This window comes from Acomys minous (genome assembly GCF_964271855.1).
Source record: "Acomys minous genome assembly, chromosome: 15".
Taxonomy (NCBI): Eukaryota; Metazoa; Chordata; class Mammalia; order Rodentia; family Muridae; genus Acomys; species Acomys minous.
Genome location: NC_140497.1, coordinates 81166776 through 81187006, shown reverse-complemented (window position 1 = coordinate 81187006; position 20231 = coordinate 81166776). Strand labels below are relative to the sequence as shown.

The following is a 20231-nucleotide window of genomic DNA, read 5'->3' as shown; positions in this document are numbered from 1 at the left end:
GCAAATTAATAAAGGTTTATTTTGGCTCACAGTTCAAAGGTAGAATACATCTGAACGGCGAAGTTACAGTGACAAGTGTAGTGAGAATTTTGGTTTCTTTTTTTAAAAACAGCAATGTTATAAAGATAGGTTTTCATCTCAATCCCAGGTGTGGGGTTATAGGGCTGCTTCACAGAAGCTGACTATGATTTGCCTAGTGCTCTGGCAGGGGTGTGGTTTTGCCAGCTACAGATAACTTCTGCAAACATGTGACATTTGGAATTCTGGGAACTTTTCAGAGGATATATAAATGCTAGAGCTCCGATGGGTAGGTGGCAGGTTGGTGGTTAGATGCTATTGGTTGTGGTTTGTTAAGCAGTAGGGTACAAAGAAGGAAGAAAACGGAATTCGATACCCTGACAGTGACAATCAAACTTGCCCCAAGAAGCTCTATATCCTTAATTAGCAGAAAGTAGTCTAACAATAATAATAACCCCCTTTCCTGTTTATCTTTCTCCTCACCCCCCTCCTATACGGCCTTAAGGAGTTGAAAGGATGGAAGAAAAGGGGTGGAGAAGAGTGGAAGAAAAAAAACCCACATAGTGGCAAATGCCAATTACAGGCAGGAGCTTGAGGCAGCTGGTCCAGTGGCACCCACCCACAGTCAAGACACAGAATAATAAATGCTCCTTCTTGGCTATCTTTCTCCTTTGCATGAAGTCTAGACCCCTGCCCCTGGGACGGTGCTGCAAACATATAAAGTACGTTTTCCCATCCCAATTAACTTAAGAAAATCTCTCCCAGATGTCGATCAACCACATGATTCCAGATACTGTCAAGCTGACAATAGTACTGTATTACAATATTATAATCACAACTGTATTTCTTTCCAATCTGACATGGTTATCACTGTAAAGCCATAACTTTTCTTTTCGTGTGCCCATAAGCTGATGGCCATTTCATAATATAATGCGTGTTGGGTACAATACCAAAAATCCCTAGTGTTCAAACAGTTCAAACAGTGTTTTGATATTCAAATTCCAAATTTCATTTGAAATACTCTTTTAACTGTGAGGTCCCTTAATATATATAAAAAAAGCAAGTTACATGGTCCCAAAACATAAAAGCATAGAGTAAACATTTCCATTTACAAAGAGAAAAACTGGGGCTGAAACTTAGCAGAGAAAACAATACATCTTGCTCCACATCCACAACATGAGACTTGTAATAGGACCAATGGAATCCAAAGTGCTTGAGAAGCCACGTCCTTCTACCTCTGCTGCCTGTGGCACATACAACCCCCCTTAGGCTGGCCCCACTCCATGCCTGTAGCTTTCTTCAGTTGGGTGACCCATGGTCCTGGCATCACTTATATACTGGAGTTGCCATGGCAACTTACAGTCCACTTTCATATGTTCATACAGTGGGCATTGAGAGCCTCCCATTAAAAGACTCTAGTCCTGGCATACAATGCCTAAGCTCAGCTGCTATTTGATACTCTGGATCAAGTCTACCTGATCCTTCAATATTGCATCTTTCATGCCTATGAAAGTATCACAAAGATTCCAGGAGCCGTTGCTAGTTAGAACATGTAAAACGTCTTCTTAGATCACAATATCACCAATAATGTGCTGACCCTAAAGAAACACTTCCCTGGGGAGATGTCTTCAAATGCAGAGAAACCCTTTAGCTGAATTCTTAGTCCAGGCTCTTTCCTTTTAAATAAGTCTGCGTTTTCACAAGCTGAAGCCTTTGATAGGCACAGTAGGGCACATTTCCTATTGTTCTGGGGATAGAGCACCAGGTTTCTCTTTCAACAATTAGAGCCTCGTTTTCCATACATGCCTTGCCTGCAGCTTTACCTTTCTTAATCTTTGATAAACTATAAGCTTTAATCATGTTTGCATTTATCTTCTGCCCTATAGAACTTCCTCACTGTAAACTGTTATAAGTGTAGTTACCAGGAGCTGTGTCGCACTCTGAACACACCCCTCTTTGGAAATTTTCTTCACTCAACAAATCAGTATTATTTCCATTAAATTAACCTTTACTCAAGCTCTCAGATCATGGGTAGAATGAAGCCAGATTCTTGGTACGGGATCATACAAGTGGTCTCAAGCCCAGTTCTTGGATAGTGCCTGTTCCCCTCTGAAGCCTTGTAAGCCAGGTCTCCAGACTGAATTTCCCTCTGCCTCCTAACTTCCACCACAAGGACCCATTAAGCTCTGCAGTACAGCATTCCAGTTTTATTAGCCCAGAGTCCCCACCCCAAAATCTTCTACATTCCTCATGAAAACCATTGCCAATCGCCTAGGAATCATATAGTCAAGTTTATCAAAGCAATGGCCTCATCAATCAGAACCGAGCTCCTGCATTAGTTACCTTTTGCTATGGCTCTCACAGTACTCCACATATGAAGTACAGCCCTGCATGGTAGAGAACTCATTGTGGCAGCAACTTGAGGCATTTTGCCAAATGGCACCCAGACAGGAAGCAAAAAATGACAAATGTTCTACCTTATCTCCTTATCTCTCCTTATCATGTAGTCCAGAGCCCCAGTCTACAAAAATGGCGCAGGCCTTTTCATGCAGTACATGACCCCAGCCCAGGGAATGGGGCCACCCATATTTATGGTGGGTCTTCCCACTTCAATTAACCAAATAAAGACAATAAGTCACAGACATCCCCAGAGGCTAACTTAATCTGGATAATCTTTCACAGGCATGCCTAGAGGCCCGTCTCCGACATGACTCCATATCTTGTCAAGTGGGCAGTCAATATTAAACATCGCATAGGGCTTCTCATCTGTATGAGTTCTTTGATGAGCAGTGAGCTCCGACTTAGAATAGAACGTTTCCCTACATTCTTTACACTCATGAAGTTTTTCATGGGTGTGAGTTTTCCGGTGCTGGTTGAGGTTTGACTTACAATAGAAACTTTTGCTACAGTCTTTACACTCATAAGGCTTTTCACCTGTATGTGTCCTCTGATGTCGAGTAAGGTCTGACTTCTGGAAGAAAGTTTTCCTACATTCTTCACACTCATATGGCTTCTCACCTGAATGGATTTTTTGATGTTTAACGAGGCTTGACTTACAATAGAAAGCTTTACTACAGTCTTTACATGCAAAGGGCTTTTCACCTGTGTGAGTTCTCTGATGTTGATTGAGGTTTGACTTACAATAAAAAGCTTTGTTGCAGTCTTTACATTCGTACGGTTTCTCTCCTGTGTGAGTTCTTTGATGCTGATTGAGGTTTGACTTACAGTAGAAATTTTTCCTACACTCCTTACATTCATAGTATCTCTCCACTGTATGAGTCCTCTGATGATTAATAAGCTCTGACCTACAGTAGAAGGATTTCCAACATTCACTACATTCATAGGGCTTCTCTCTGGTATGAGTTCTTTTCTGATGCTCGGTGAGGTTTGACTTGGAGTTGAAACTTTTCTTACATTCACTACATTCATAGGGCTTCTCGCCGGTATGGATCCTGTGATGCTGATTGAGGCTCGACTTGGAGCAGAACGTCTTCCTACACTCCTTACATTCATAGGGGTTATCGTCTGTATGTGTTTTCTGGTGATTAGTGAGGTCTGATTTGTAGAAGAACGTTTTAGAGCACTCGCTGCACTCGAAAGGCCTTTCGCCACTGTGAGTGGTCTGATGCCGAGTGAGGTCTGACTTACAGTAAAAGGTTTTAGTACATTCTGTACACTCGTAGGGCTTCTCTCTGCTGTGAGTTCTACTCTGATGTCGAATGAGGTATGACTTGCAATAGAAAGTCTTACTGCATTCGCCACACTCGTAGGGCTTCTCCCTGCTGTGAGTTCTTCTCTGGTGTCGAGTGACGTCAGACTTGCAGTAGAAACTTTTCCCACACTCTATACACCCGTAGGGCTTCTCCCTGCTATGTGTTCTTCTCTGGTGTCGAATGAGGTTCGCCTTCCGATGGAAAGACTTCCCGCACTCTTCACACTCGTATCGCCTCTCACCTGCGTGAAGCGTCTCGGGTACACTTAGTTGGGACCTCCAGGGGAAAATTTCCCAGCACTGTGGAGATTCATAGAGTTTCTGGCCTACGTGAAATCTTTGATGCTGAGTGAGGGTGGACTGATAGTAGAAGGCTTTTCTACATTTCTCCCATCCATAGGGACTCTCGTATGACTGCGATGCGTGATTCCTGGTGTGCTGTGAATTTGGATAAAATGTCTCCATACCTTCTTTATATTCATATGTTTTTGCCCCTTGATGAATTCTCTCTTGAATCTGTAGTTCTGCCTTGAGACAGAAGAATTTGTTACATCCTATATAACCCATGAGACTATTCACCAATATCTGTGTCCTGATATTTTTGAGGTCTGATTTCTTAATGAAAATTTTCTCACAATCGCTACATTTGGACTACTGTTCTTTGTGTACTTCATATTATTTATTGAGTTTAGTCTTGCTAACAAATGTTATCCCATCTACATTAGACTCAAGACTTTTCTTTCTTATGTAAACCATGCCTTTGGCAATAAATATTACATCAACTGAAGGATTTCCATATCCACCAAACTTTCATTAGAGGTCTCCTACATATGAAACTTTTTATGTATCAATAAAATTAGCTTTTAAAGAAAGGGTGTCAATGGCCCCAAACATTAAGAATGCACTGCAAAGTTTGGGTCTAACAATGGAGATGCAGATGCTCCACAGACTCAGTTAGGTTAAAATTATCAGGTTCGTTTCTAGTCTGCACCTTACCAGGCTCACTGTAGAGAGTTGGCATACTGTGCTGTGGACTGACTTCCTGAGTAAGCACAGCATTCTATAGTGTTCAGACTTTAAGTGTGGGAGAGCATAGACAAAATTTTACCTACTTCAACCATCTGCTCATATGATGTAATGCCACTGGTTACTTCAACTTGCCACAAGTGTGTCTCTTGACTTCCCAGGCCACTTACATTATGGACATCTAAAATGATATCAAACAAACAAACAAAAAACATACAAACAAAAACAATGTCCATGAATCATACAAAGAATTTTTTAGGCAATTCAAATATATACACAGTGTCTCTGTATCTTTAAGGCATGTTTTTAAATATTCACTTATTATATATATACATATGTATTATACATACTTACATATACACATATATATGATATATGTAAATCTTCAACGAGTTAATGCAAAATAGGCATTTCAGGATTTACTCAATTTTCTTTTAGCATTTGCTGTGCTTTCCTCCCTCCTATGGAACGCTCAGCTCCTCCCAAACCCATTCCCAAGTGCCAGCTTCCAATTCTTAGAAACACATTTTACATAAAAGTCAGATAGCGACAACTATGAGGATTCCAGCAGAACTTGCAACTAGGCAAGACACAGACACCACACCCTCCTATGACCCAGGAAGGGCACTAACAACCAAGGAACAAAACACCTGCCCAACAAAGACAGGATCACACATCAGCAACTAGAATGACAATCTTCCCAATACCAGTTGCCTACAGGACAGGGTAAACACACAACCAATAACAACCAGGACGTTAAGTCTCCGCTACAGCCCGGCAAGCATACTCAGGCAGGCCCTGAGTATTCCAACACAGCCAAAGAACAAACAAACCAACCTTAAATAGGCTTTGTGAATATCAATAGATGTTCTTAAAAAGTATAGTTACAAGTCCATTTTAAAAATCCATGGAAACACACACATACGGAAAAGGGGAAGGAGAGAAATAAAAACAATTTAAAACTTGAAAGTGGAAGTAGAATCAATGAAAGGAAATCACAATCAAGGGAAGTTTGGACATTAAAAATTTAGGCTCTTGAGCAGAAACCTCAGACTCAAGCCTCACCAACAGAATACAAAAGATGGAAGAGAGAATTTCAGGTATGACAGAAGGAATGGGTATATTGGTCAAACGAAGTGTTAAACATATATAAAAAAAAAATTCTGGCACTAAACATCCAGGAAATGTGGGTCACCATGAAAAGAACAAAGCTAAGAATAATAGGAATAGAGGAAAAGAGAAAAAACACAGGTTAAAGGCACAGAAAATATTTTCAACAAAATCAGAAGATATTTCCCTAAGCTAAGGAAAGAGATGCTGATCAAAGTACAAGAAGCATAAAGAACATCAAATAGTCTGGACCAGAAAAGAAGTCCCTTTGGCACATAATAACCAAAACGATAAACATACAGAACAAAGAAAAATATTAAAAGCTACATAGGAGAAGATGGAGTAACATATAAAGGCAGAAGTGTTAGAATTACACCTGACTTCTCCACAGAGACTGTAAGAGTCATAAAGGCCTGGATAGAGGTGCTGAAGACTCCAAGAGACCACAGATGCCTGGCCAGACTACTATACCCTGCAAAATTACCATAGATGGAGAAAATAAGACATTCCACACACACACCAACACCACCACCAATAACAACAACAACAACAACAATAATAAAGTAAGAAGAATGCACAACCACTGTTCATTGATAACTTTCAACATCAAGTGTCTCAATTCTCCAACAAAAATATGAAGACTAGCATACTGTATTTAAAAAAACAGGATCCATCTGTCTGGCACATCCAAGAAACACACCTTAACATCAAGGATAGACATCACCTCATGGTTAAATTATTAGAAAATGATATTCCAAGCAAATGAACCTAAGAAACAATCTAGGGTAGCCATTTAATAAACTTCAAACGAAAACTAACAAGAAGTAATAGGGAAGGATACTACATACTCATCAAAGGAAAAATGAATGCACGGAGAGGACAACGTTTCAATTCTTAAAACAACTATACACCAAAAACAAGGTCACCCAAGTTCATAAAAGAAACACTACTACTGCTTAAACCAAATACTAACACTTACACACTTTCTTCTTAGAACTTCATGGAATGTTCTACAAAATTCATCAAATACTCAGATACAAAGCAAGTCTCAACAGATAACAGAATCTACTTATGGAGTTGGCTTCAAATGTGGCAAACCATTCAGAAATTTAGACCTAACAAGACAGGAAAGAGGTTTACTTCAAGTTTGCCAAATACAAATAGCCAAATCACTATGAATGTAACATTTATATAATTCCTGATTTGTCTTGTTGTTCTTCCTGCTATATGTAGCTTATTTTATTCATGTGTAATAATAGAAATGTATGCATTAAAAAAGAAACATAATAATAAAAAAATTGTTTAAAAAAACCAAGATATTTGACATCTGACCAGAGGATGGTTAGAACAGATGAAAAGTCTAAAGGCCAGGTAAATGATTTGTTGGAGTATGTGGATTCTAAATAAATTGGTTTGTTTAAAAAAAAAAAAAGAGCTGTTTTAATAGAAACTGTCTCAGACAAGGCTGTTTCTCCCTATACTCACCACAGAACAAGATCCTTTGTAACCCGCCCACCCACCTTAGCTTGATTCCTTCCGGTCCAGCCTGGTGCACAAAGGCATCTGGATACTCTGAGGGCAGAAGCAGACCTAGGCCAGTCGGACCCTGTTACTGAAGACAATACCTACACAACTAATTGAACACAGAGAAGTTGAACTGGTGCCTATAGAGCCTTCATCACTATGCTCTGGTGTGTTTGGTAAAGGAAGGTACTCTGTACACTATACTCCCAAAGGAGAAAAGTGAGCTCTAAGTCAGCCAGAAATGCCAGGGCAATGGTGGCATAAAGCTTGTGGAAGCAACCAACCAATATCTGTTTGACTTAAGTCCCACTCCATGAGATGGAACCCACACAAGACACTGCTTAAGTCACCAACAACCAGAAACTAGGTAGTCAAGGTACCTATGGGAAAACCAAATATTACTCTTTATAAAAATGGGGGTGGGGGTGGGAGGGATAGCAATAAAATGACTCCTACTGACATTCTGCTATATTCATAGATTAGTCCCTTGTTTAGCCATCTTCAGAGATGCTTTTTCCTGCAGCAATGGGAATAAATACAGAGACCTACAGCAAGACAGTATGCAGAGAATGAGAGATCTTGAACATATAGTTCTAAATGGGATGTCTCCATCAAATCCCTCTACTCAGAGTTCAGGTAACCCCCAACGAGGAGTAGGTGGAAATACAGAGAGGATACAGGTCCTCTAAGTCAACATGATCAAATATATGAACTCACTGGGGTAGTAAGCACAGGACCTGCATGGGTCTGAACCAGACTTGTGAATATATTATGGCTTCTACCTTAATGTTTTATGGGATTCCTGAGTGTGTGAACAAGTGTGTCTCCAATTCTTGTGACTTTTCTTGGGATCTTTTCCTTCTGGTCCTTTGTCCTGTCCAATCCATTATGTTAGTTTTTGTCTTATTTAATTTAATTTAATTATCCCTTAAAAGTCTGTTGGGTTTTTTTTTTTCACGTAAGAGGCAGAAATGGAGTGGATCTGGATGCAAGGGGAGGTGGTGAGACACTGAAAAGTGTAGAGGGAGGGGAGACAGTAATCAGGATATATTATGTGAGAAAAAAAAGTCTATTTTCAATAAAAGAAAATTGTCATCTCAAAGTTCAACTAAAAGCAACAAATAATTCCTTAAAATTTAGGAGACTGTAGTATTTGCTCTGAGATTAGACAAAACAAAACAATACAAACAAAAACATGTTTCTTGATTTCCACCAGGTAAACACTCTTTGTAGTTCATATCTCACCAGAATACATCGTAACCACCCTTCAGTTTTCTCTCCCTGAACGGAAGTCCTTAAAGAAAGTGTTTGTTATTGTTATTGGTTCCTCTACAATATAGAGAACCGTCTATAGAGTAATCAAAGAGGAAACATAAACAACAAACAAAACCCACTGTGATTCAAAAAGAAAGAAAAACAAATAAGCACTTAGGTAAAATAGCTAATCAGTCTCTTAAAAGACTCATACATGTATTGGGGAAAAAATCAGCTGAAAGAGTTCTCTGGTAGAATTTTTGAGGTCACTTAAGTATACTATCTTATTATCTGTGAATAGCAATATTTTGACTACTTCCTTTCTGGTGTGGAGCCCCTTTGCCTCCTTTTGTTGTCTTATTGCTCTAGCTAAAACTTCAAGTACTATATTGAAGAGCTATGGAGAGAGTGGGCAGCCTTGTCTCGACCCTGATTTTAGTGAAATCTCTTTGATTTCACTCCATTTGATTTGATAATGGCTTTTGGCTTGCTGTCTATAGCCTTTATTACGTTTAGGTATGTGCCTTGCATCTGTGATCTCTCCAACTCTAAATATGAATGATTGTAGGATTTTGTCAAAAGCTTTGTCGGCATCTAAGGAGATGATCATGTGGTTTTTTTTTTTCTTTTAGTTTGTTTATATGGTGGATTACGTTGATGGATTTCTGTATATTGAACCATCCCTGCATGCCTGGGATGAAGCCTACTTGGTCATGGTGAATGATATCTTTGATGTGTTCTTGGATTTGGTTTGGGAGGATTGTGAAGGATAAGATCATATCATCTGCAAATAAAGCTACTTAAATTCCTTCCTATTCACGCTGTTTGATCTCCTTCAGTTGTTATATTGCTTTGGCTACAACTTCAAGTATTCTACTGAACAGGTGTAGAGAGGGTGAACAGCCTTGTCTTGTTCCTGATCTTAGGAGAAATGTTTTGAGTTTCTCTATTTAGGTTGATGAGGCTGTATAGACTTGCTGTAAATTTCCTTTATTATGCTGCAGTAAGTCTGTTGTATCCCTACTTTCATCATGAAGGGATTTTGTATTTTGTCAAAGGCCCTTTCTGCATCTAATGAAATAATTGTGTGTTTGCTGCCCTTTAGTCTGTTTAAATGGATTACATTTAATGATTTACATATGTTGATCCAGTGCTGCATCTCTGGGGTGAAGGTTACTTGATCATGCTGGATATTTTTGATGTGTTCTTGAATTTGGTTTGTAAAGTACTTTATTGAGAAATTTTGCATCTATCTTTATAAGGAACATTAGGTTATGACTTTGTTTTTTTGTTGTTGTTGTTGGGTCTTTGGGTATCAGTGTAATAGTGGCTTTGTGAGAGAAATTTGGAAATGTTCCTTCAGGTTCTACTTTGTTAAATAACTTGGAGCATGAGTATCAGTTTTTCTTTAAAGATCTGATGTGGGGAGCTGAGAGTGGTGGTACACATGCCTTTAATCCCAGCACTCGGGAGGCAGAGGCAGGCGGATCACTGTGAGTTCGAGGCCGGCCTGGTCTACAAAGTGAGTCCAGGACAGCCAAGGCTAACACAGAGAAACCCTGTCTCAAAAAACAAAACAAAACAAAACAAACAAAACAAAACAAAAAAGATCTGATGTGGGAAGGCATGGGAAACTGTTTTAGACATTGCATAAAGTATGTGTGACCCACGAGACCAGCTGTCTACTAAGCTAGATTTGGTAAAAGTTGGCACAAGGAGACCTATCAGCATAGCCAATATCTGCTGAGGCCTCCTCTGCCCTCTGTACAATAACATGTACTTACTGACCTGGGAGGCTCCAGAGTGGAGCTTCCGAGGCACTCCACGGCTCAAATCCATGCTGCAGCTTCATGTTCAACTCTGGTCTGCTCATGCAGTACCCTGTAAAAGGGAAATGAGGTAGTTTATGCAAATGTGCCAAGTCAGGCCCAATGATGAAAGACAGCAGGTCTACTTCAGGAGCTCTGCTAAGACAGCTGGCTGCGAAACTCTTTGGAGACAAGATTTATATTCATATTCTTTGCGAATGGAATATTACTTTCAAATCACACTAAGCTGCATGATAGCATAAACCAAGAATTGTTCTTCAACTTAAGTAAACAGAATAGAAACATAAAAGACCACACAATGAAATTGAAAAACCACACATATTTAAGGCAATTGAATAAAATGAGATCATAAAAACAAGAACAGAACAAAACAAAAATCCCCAAAGAAATAAATAAACAAACAAACAAACCAAAAAAAAAAAAAAAAAAACCACCCAGAAAATTTGAAAGGGAACTAGCTCAACTAATAAAGTAAGTAAAATGACAAGGCTTCATAGAAAATGGACCAAGTAGAGAAAGAAAAACAATATGGCTATTTAAAAATAACCCAGGAACATGAAAAATTGGGGTAGCGGAAACATACCCAGTACACATACACACATTCAAATAAAATATATATAATTTGAGAAAAAAAATAGCAAATGCTTTGAATCATAAGCACTGCCTTATAAATTTTGTTTGGTTAAGAAACCAAACAAATGAGCTCATACTCTTGACAACATGCATAGGAGTGGTCTAAGTCAAGTCAGACAAAATCCAACCATGAAGGCAGGAGGTGGTCACACAAGTCCCATCCCTAACTGAGTGGTGCCTGGCAAGTACTAGTGTCTGAGAGGGAGAGTCTTTATTCTCTAGAGATGAGGCTCCTGAAACGCTACCTGTGGCCTAGTAGATGGCAATAGCCACAGGAATCTACTGGAAGCACGAAGTCACAGCAGCTGGCATTACACAGGACTCACACAAAAGCAGAGGAGCTGAAGTTCTAGGATGAAGGGGAGAGACTCACACATCTGCACTCCTAGCTAAGGAGCTTTGGCAGCTGAAGAGGGAGGAAAGCCAGTGTTCTTCAGTGAAATAGGCCTCTGGGTGGGTTTCCGTGTACATGGCCCTACACCCATTCACACAAACATGGCACTGACTGGATTTGGTGGGCTATGCACATAGGGCTGAGAAGGGGACATAGAAGAGGGTCTGGGAGGAGATAAATGTTGACATAGTCAAAATACACTGTATACAAATATGAAATTCTCAAAGAATAAAATAGAAAACACACACACACACACACACACACACCAATTTCTTAAGTTATTCCTGCCACTTTATATACCAGCATCAAAGTGATTTTTTTTAAACCAGACACAGATACAACAAACTACACAACCAACATTTTTGATGAATGTGGGTTTAAAAATTCTCAACAAATATAAGGTAAAAGGGTACATAAAATGATTACAGTGATCATGTGTGAGTCATCTCAGTGACAAAATATTCACTATACAGAAACTGGGAAGCTCATAGAATACGCAGAGACATTTGGGACAATGCAGACAGAGTATTTTTAAATATATGAAAAACATAGTCAACAAAAACAAATTTAAAAAAACAACAAATGGGATTTCATTAAACTGAAAATTGACTATACAGAAAAGCAAGCAATTAACAGGATGAAGACTTACAAATGAGATAATACTGGCAACCAATTTATTCAACAGGAGATTCAGAATATGTAAAAACCCCAAAACATCTAAACAGCAGAAAAGCAAGGACTTAATGAAATATGGGTAAACGGCCTAGATGAAACATTTCTCCAACATCCAATACAAAGATAAACAGATAAATAAACAATATGTACTATCCCAACCACGAGGGGAGATCCCATCAAAACCATAAGGAAGTTCATCTCTCTGCAGCTACAAAGGTTCTTACATATGATACAAAATAACAAATGCTGAAAAGTTTCATAACCTAATATGAAATATGATGCAGCTCAAAAAGCTACAAGCAGAACTAACACATCATATCATAACCCCACTGTTGGGCATGTGGAGGTTAAAGGAAATAAAATCAATCTTACACCAAGAAAGTCGCACTCCTATTTACTGTAGCAGTTAGTTAAAAGTCAAGACACGTAATAAATGTAGATGTCCATCAACACAGAAATAGACAACAAAAAGGTAGAACATAAATACTTGAACATTCATCTATTAAAACAAAAAAAAAAATATTGTTACTTCTAGTGACACGGGCAGGAGTGAATGGCATTATGCTAAGAGTAGAATACGTATTTCCTCTGTGTTTGCAATGTCTATATCACTATCTCAAAAACAAAGTAGCTGTGATGGCCTGCAGGGCATCATGGCTTTCAGTCACGGCAATGAGATAAATAAAATTATCTAGGTCCATGGTTAACAGTAACTTGGCTTTTACACCCTCTCATAAAGCTGACATAAGTCCCTCAAATGAAATTTCTATTAAAAACATATTTATATTAATTCTTTGAGAATTTCATACATGTACACAATCCGTTTTGACTATATTCATGACCACTTATCCCTTTAATTTCCTACATCCACACCCCTCACGCCTAATTTCACCATCCCATTAACCCATGGCCTGTAATGTGTGCTTCTCTATGCACCCATGGGGATCTGTGGGGCTATCCAGGACAGCATGGTCAACCTATCAGAGACCACACCCCTAAAGAAAACAACCGAACTCCCTCAACAGCCATAACTGTCAATTGTTTCTTAGACAGAAGTAGGGCCTCAGGTACCCCCTGACCCCAGGCTAGAATGCTGACTGACTTTACCTTGTGAAGATTTCTGTATAGCCAACCATAGCCCCTGAGAGTCTGCCAGTGCAGCACTCAACTGAGATTTCAATGAGGACTCCTCTGTCCAACTTTATGTGACATAAAGAGGAAAAAACTAACTAGGGCTGAGATTTAAGAGCGATAACACTGTCTCAAAGCCACCTTTGTACTCTACGTAATATTAAAAGAGTTCATTTATTTTCCAAATGGAATGAATGGAATCTTTCTTTGGGCTAGAGAGGCATTGCACATTTGGGTGGCTGAGAATGGCCCGCAGAGGCTCATGTCTCAATGTTTGGTCTACGTTTGGTACCATTATTTTGGAAAAGATTAGAAGGAGTGGCTTTGCTGGAAGAGGTGTCACTTAAGACACACTTTGAGGTTTCAAAAGACTAGTGCCATTCCCAGTGTGCCTCTCTGCCACCTACTTGTCCTCTGAGATGGGCATTCTTTTTTTTTTTTAAAGATTTATTTATTTACTTTTATTATGTATACAGATTTTATTATAGATGGTTGTGAGCCAACATGTGCTTACTGGGAATTGAACTCGTGGCCTTTGGAAGAGCAGTCACTGCTCTTAACCCCTGAGCCATCTCTCCAGCCCAGAGATGGGCATTCTTAGCTGTTCTTGTTGCCATGCCCCAGTTCCACCATCATGTACTCTAATCCTCTGAAACCATAAACGCAATTAAATACTTTCTTTTAGAAGTGTTTTATCTCAGCAATAGAAACTGTAAGACAGGGCAAACAGATATTTCTTTTTATCTCCCAAGGACATGAAAAAAAAAAAGTCAGGAAAACCAACAACATAAAATCATGCATGTTGTCATGACATCTGCTAAGTAAACATGACCTCAAATAAGAGACTAAGTCTCTACAAAATATACTTGAGCAACAAAACAGGGAGAAGAGTTTAGGAGGAGAAAGGTCTTCAGGCTCTGTCTGACCCATAAAGCCAACCCCATTCAAAACTGACTCTGGGTAAAACTTGGCAAAACCAGCTCACCAGAGGTATCTGATGACCTTTTCCTTTACCCACTGACTGACCTGGAAAGTTCCAGATTGAGGTATCTGCTACCCTCCATGGACCAAATTCTCGTTCCAACATGAAGATCAACTCAGGTTTGATCACGCAGCAGCCTGCAAATGAGAAACCACTGTACAGTTTCTGCCAACATGCACTCAGGTTCCCTGATGGCCTCTCATGGGAGAAACTGTGCAACAGTGGGCAAATCAGAAACTTGGGTTAGGAAGTATTTCCAATCACATCCTGCACAGGCTTGAATATTACCCTTATGCGGCATTAGATTTTAAAGCAATGCATGATACTTAAGAATAGATTGAAAAAAGAGTAAGAAGAAGTCACTAATAAGGAAACAGCTAGAAACAAAATTAGTAGGAGGAGAATGCTGGGGAGACGGTGCAGTGGAGGGGAAAGGGTTACATGGATCCCCGGGCAAGGAAGCTTGCTCAGCAGCGCCATCTACCATTCCAGTAGGAGATGTCCTTACTGCGCAATGTCACCAGCTGCCTCAGACTCCTGATGTCATGACTGCCACGCCATAATGGACTATACCCTGGGATGGTGAGCCAATATAATCACTCCCTTCCTTAAGCTGTTTGGCCAGGTGTTTAATGACAGCAACAACAAAATTAACCAATATACAAGGGTTGGAAGAGCGAACGCAGGCGCTCACACTTGCATGACAAAAGCTTTCCGACAACTCATCCACCTAGCTGTGTTCTTTTCCTTTCCTCCTCCCTCCCTTTCTTTCCTTTTTTTTTTTTTTTTTTCCTTTTGAGACAGAGTTTCTCTGTGTGGCCTTGACTACTTTGGAACTCGCTCTGTAACCAGGCTGGCCCCGAACTGACAGAAATCTGCCTGCCCCACCCTCTGCTGGGATTAAAGGTGTTCGCCACCACCATCGCCGCCCGGCCCCAGTTGTGTTCTTGAACACCACTAAACTCGTTTCTTTGCAGGGGTGGAAGTTATGGGGTGTTTCTTTGGTCACTGGGTCCCCCTGTATCTGGAGTGAACAGATTTCTGCATCTCCCCAGGAAAGCACACATTAAGTGAGCTATGTCAGAAAAAGAAAAATGCTGCGTGTTCTAAGTACACTCAAAAGCTAAAGGTAGATTCAAACATATACTGGAGAATAAACAGTGTTACTACAGCGTGGAGGAGGGACGGTGTCAGGAGGATGTGTAACGTTTACTGGGGGCAGATGTGGGTAGGAATGAGTAACTTATGGCACTTTAGTATGAAAGTAAATATATGGCAGGCAACAGCTAATTGACTCTTTCAAAATGGCTGAGTGATTTTAAATTTTCCCATCACAAACAAGTAGACCATACGTTGAGTGATGACTTACCGTCATCTGATCCTTACGTGACACTGTAAGGTATTCCAGAATGTGGAATGCATCAGCTAAACGTTACAATATAAAAGTAAGGTTGAAAGTCCCTATGCTCATCGACAGAAACCAGCTGCCCATGAGCATTATGGGAAGCTCCACTCACCCAGGGACACCAGGCTGCTGTAGTTCTCCAGCATCACGTCCCTGTAGAGCAACTTCTGGGTAACGTCTAGGTCCTGCCACTCCTGCCAGGTGAAGTACACAGCAATGTCCTCAAATGACACCAACTCCTGGAATGACAAGCCTTCTTTTCAATCCGAGTCCTGCCACTTGAGAAGAAAAACTAGCATTTACCCTTCTCTGTGTAGGAGTGCCTTGCCAGTGTCCTACGTAAGCTGCAGCTTGGTGTGTACTCCCTACCAGGGTAGGAAGCAAAGTCCATATAAACATCACCCCTGTGCATTAATGTGGATTCACATAAATATGATTGAAGACTTCTCCATGGAACTGTAATAGAAATAAAATCTACAGTGCAGTGATGACACACTAAGGAATGAAAGTATAGATTCCGTCTTGTATTAAAATGACCAAGAGGGGGCTGGAGTGATGGCTCAGCAGTTAAGAGCACCGTCTGCTCTTCCAGAGGTCCTGAGTTCAATTCCCAGCAACCACATGGTGGCTCATAACCATCTGTCATGAGATCCGGTTCCCTTTTCCGGTGTACATGCAGGCAGAACACTGTATATGTAATTAATAAATAAATCTTTAAAAAATAATAAAATAAAATGACCAAGAGAGAAACCAAATTTCTTACCCTGTGTTGCCAGCCTGTCCCTAACAAAGGACTTTACTGTGTACTTATTCAACAGTACAACAAACATGGTATGGAGAGGGGATGAGAGGTCCTTTATAGAGAAACTTAACAGTTTTATAAGGCAAGAAGTTACTTTACTCCTCCCAAATGACCCAGAACAGCAAATATAACCGCAACAGATGTTATCGAACCACATCCACATGTTACTGAGAACATTTTTTGGTGAATATTTGTTGTAAACGGTTACTTTCAACCTCTTGGATGGTTTAAGAAAATGTTTAACACAACGCGCGTAATTACTCTAGGCCAGGGGCCTGGAAGAGTTCATAACTTAAGACTAAAGCTACGCATTTAGCTTGGGTTGTAAAAGCTGACTGCTTGGGAAGTCCAAGGCATAGCACACTCTTCTCTTCAAGGCGCATTAAACTTAAAACAGGCTCCGTGAGCACACACGGGGATAGCAGTTTAAGTACATGTGTTAAATTTTCTATTAGCTTGGCTGCCAAGCACAACAAACTTTCAGCCTCTTTGCAGTCGAGAGACACTTGACAGCAATGTGTCATTGCACATGGAATAATATGTGTACAACGTTTGTGTTACTGGCAAGAGAAAAGCATACATAAACTCAACCATACAAAGGTGACATGAAATCTGTGAAGAATAAAAATGAGAAGGCAGATGTCAAGGCTGGCGGTACAGTGGTACACAGCAGGTCTGGAAGGGGGTGAGAACATAGGGTCCAATTCCCAGAAAACACAGAATATACCCCATTCTTCATAAAGTCACTGAATACAAGAGTCAGGAGTGAATGGGCAACTGTAATACCTGACGACCCCAAATCAATTCAAATCAAATACAGTGCTTCTAGCCACGCTCACTTAGGCTACACATGGCACATTCGCTGCCACCCTTCCTTCTTATCACACACACACTGGGCACTGCTCACGCCCTCACACCCTGGCCCTCCAACAGAAATGCCTTGGCTCTGGCTTGAGGCTCACATGTTAGAAACTAGTATTTTCACTATGGTTTTCTGCTCTTATAGAAAGAAGTGTGACGGTTTAATTATCAGAACGAAGTCTTGTACTGCTTTGCTGCCATCATTCCTCAACACGTAAGTGGATGCCAACCCACAGGAACCAGTTCTTTCCGTCCGCCAGGTGAGTCCCAGGGATGCAATGCACACTGCCAGGCTTGGTGGCGTGTGCCTTTACCCACTGAGCCATCGCTCCTGGCCAGAAAATTCTTAAGGAGTACAAACTCAAGTCTCTCTCAAGTCCTTCTGAACAGCTGGGACACTGCAAATGCAGCCAGAATTGTCAGTTTCCTTAATATCCATTTAGTATTCATCTCCTCTATGTGTTCTAACATCAACCATCAGCTTAAAACTTGGCAATGTGTCCGCAGAGCCGACCACTGGCGTCCACCACAGCTTCCACTGCGCGCCTATAACCTACCTAACCTGATGTGCCCACAAGTGTCTTTGGATGCCTTGATTCACGACTTTCTTTTGTTCTGCACTATAAAAGTTCAAGTAACCACATCCACGTTGGAACATGTCATTTAGGGCAACTTAAATACATGCTCCTGGAATAGGGTGACTCATATTTGTCCCAAAATAAACTCTCTAATCCTTTTGAGGTTGAGATGGGTGCTCCCTACAGACAAGAGAAATAAGTAAACCAATTCATGCACCATTTACCTGAGTTTTCACATTTTACTTAACTCTTAAAATTTGCTTAAGCCCTTAACTTTGATGTAAAGTGACATTAAGTTGCAGGGACCCTTTACTGAGAAAAGCCACAACATGACACTGAAAGTCGCTGTGAAATACTAAGGGGATTTAATCTAAAAGCACCGACTTAAATCTATCTCTGCTTAATAAATTGCTTTTGTTTCTTGCAGGCTCCTCATGAAGTTCTAAGCTTTATGTGAGTGGGACGTCCCCGAAAGGAGCTCCCCTCTGCTTACTGGCCGCCTACGTGGGTGGCGACTCCCTTACATAAAATTCGGGACTACAGACTCCCGGACCCAACTCCGGTCTTGAAGGAACCCCAAACGGAAGAGATTCGGTGCATATCTCTCACTGTTCTAATGAGCAATCTGTGGACCTCAGCAACCAACACTCCCGCCACGTCCCCTTCTCTCCCCCGCTCCCCCCACCCCCGCCCCCGGTCCAGCCTACAGGGACGCAGCTGCAGGAGGGGCAGCCGGGACCGTGGCGGAGGATGCGGAGACAGCATCCGTGCTGCAGGACGCCCGCACTCACCATGGCGGGCTGTGCCGACATCCCGCGTCCTCTGCGGACCTCCCAAGAACGACTGTCACGGGAGACAGAGGCCACGGCGGTCTCCGGTCCTCCTGAATGCTTACCGAATGTGGGTACAGTTCTAAGATGGCCGGGGACAGACAAAGGCCACAGCGGAGCCGTGGAGGCCCGCCCTCCGTGCTCGGTCTCTATATCTGATTGGTCAATTCTCAGACTGGTGCATCCGAATGGACAGACCTTGGGCTTGAGTATGAGTGACAGTAGACAGCACCAATTCGTGCGTCAATCAAGCAGAAAGAAAATAAATAAAAAATAAGTCTTGCTCACAGGTGTTGCCAGGCAGCCCCCCTCCCCCCCACCCCGTGAGCGAACGGAGGCCAGTTCTGAACTATTGCACCTGATTTAGAGCTGAAGGATTTATGGCTGAAATATATGTATTTATCTTATTCACAAATGGAAATCACACCGCGACAGTTTTAATCTCTGTTTTCCCCAACTCTAAGCTTTAAAACGAGAAGCAGTCTTGTAAGGCAGCAATGTCTTATACAAGCAACATGGCAGGCAGAATTTAAAAATTCGTTAATTGTTTAGGTTACTACGCATCGTGACCTCTTTTGAAGGGTGTTCTTAAGCTTTGTTCTCATGATTCCCTGTCCTGTGTTCTCCCATCTTTCCCCTCAGATTCACATGTATTCTGAGAAGTGTCAGGTTTTTAAAAATATAAACAGGTAAAATTGGCTGTAATAACAACAGTGGCATAGTTTTTCCTCTTTATGGGAGAAAAATGTAAACATGTACAGTGAACCCCCACGTACATGCAAATTATTTCCATCACCTTTGTTTTTGTGTGCTATTTATGATCACACAAATTCAAAACCGTCGTTGAAAAATCTGAGAGGAAAGCAAATGATTAAGAAGAGAGAGGTGCCATCCACGGAGAAAGCATTTTGCTTTGCAGAAATATTGGCCATACAAGGAAAATGAATTAGATCTTAGCTGGGAACGCAGTTTTTGATGCCTGAGAATGGCATGCATGGTGGTGGGTAAAGCCATGTAGTGCACATGGCTACCATGCATAGTCAACTCCTCCAAGAGCCTGGAACACGTGCATCTAACTGCTGGATGCACATTAGAAACCCCTAGGAGTTTTTAAACCTCCCTAATGTTAGTTACAATGAACTCAGATTTGGGCTAGGAGGATCCTGGCATGGACATTATTTGGAGCTCTCCTGATGAGTGTTGTGAGAGGCCATTTCCAAAGCACTGACTGTAAGCATCCTCTGTGTCCAGCTACTTGCTAGTGGTTTCATAAGCTAAATATGAACATGTTTGTTGGTGAGTTGCACCCTCTCACTCTTGCCCATTATCCATTTACTGTAATTTGTCCAGCTCACCTACTGCTACTCACTTTGTCCTGGATTGAACAGTTTTATAAGTGTCCTACTATGTGTGCCTGGAACTGTGCCAAGTTTTAGCATAGTGGGCATATTTACGGACTGAACATTT

General features: G+C 41.0%; 1 protein-coding gene across 1 annotated transcript; it reads right to left on the bottom strand.

Annotated features, from left to right (window-relative positions):
- Positions 1-18865, bottom strand: LOC311584424 (uncharacterized protein). The gene is made up of 6 exons (XM_084758725.1): positions 18726-18865; positions 15806-15932; positions 14333-14425; positions 10433-10525; positions 4843-4937; positions 1-4258 (listed from the first exon to the last, which is right to left on the bottom strand). The coding sequence occupies exons 1-6, from the start codon at positions 18744-18746 to the stop codon at positions 2678-2680; spliced, it is 2010 nt and encodes a 669-aa protein (XP_084614851.1). The 5' UTR covers positions 18747-18865; the 3' UTR covers positions 1-2677.
- Between the last annotated feature and the right edge of the window lie 1366 nt (positions 18866-20231).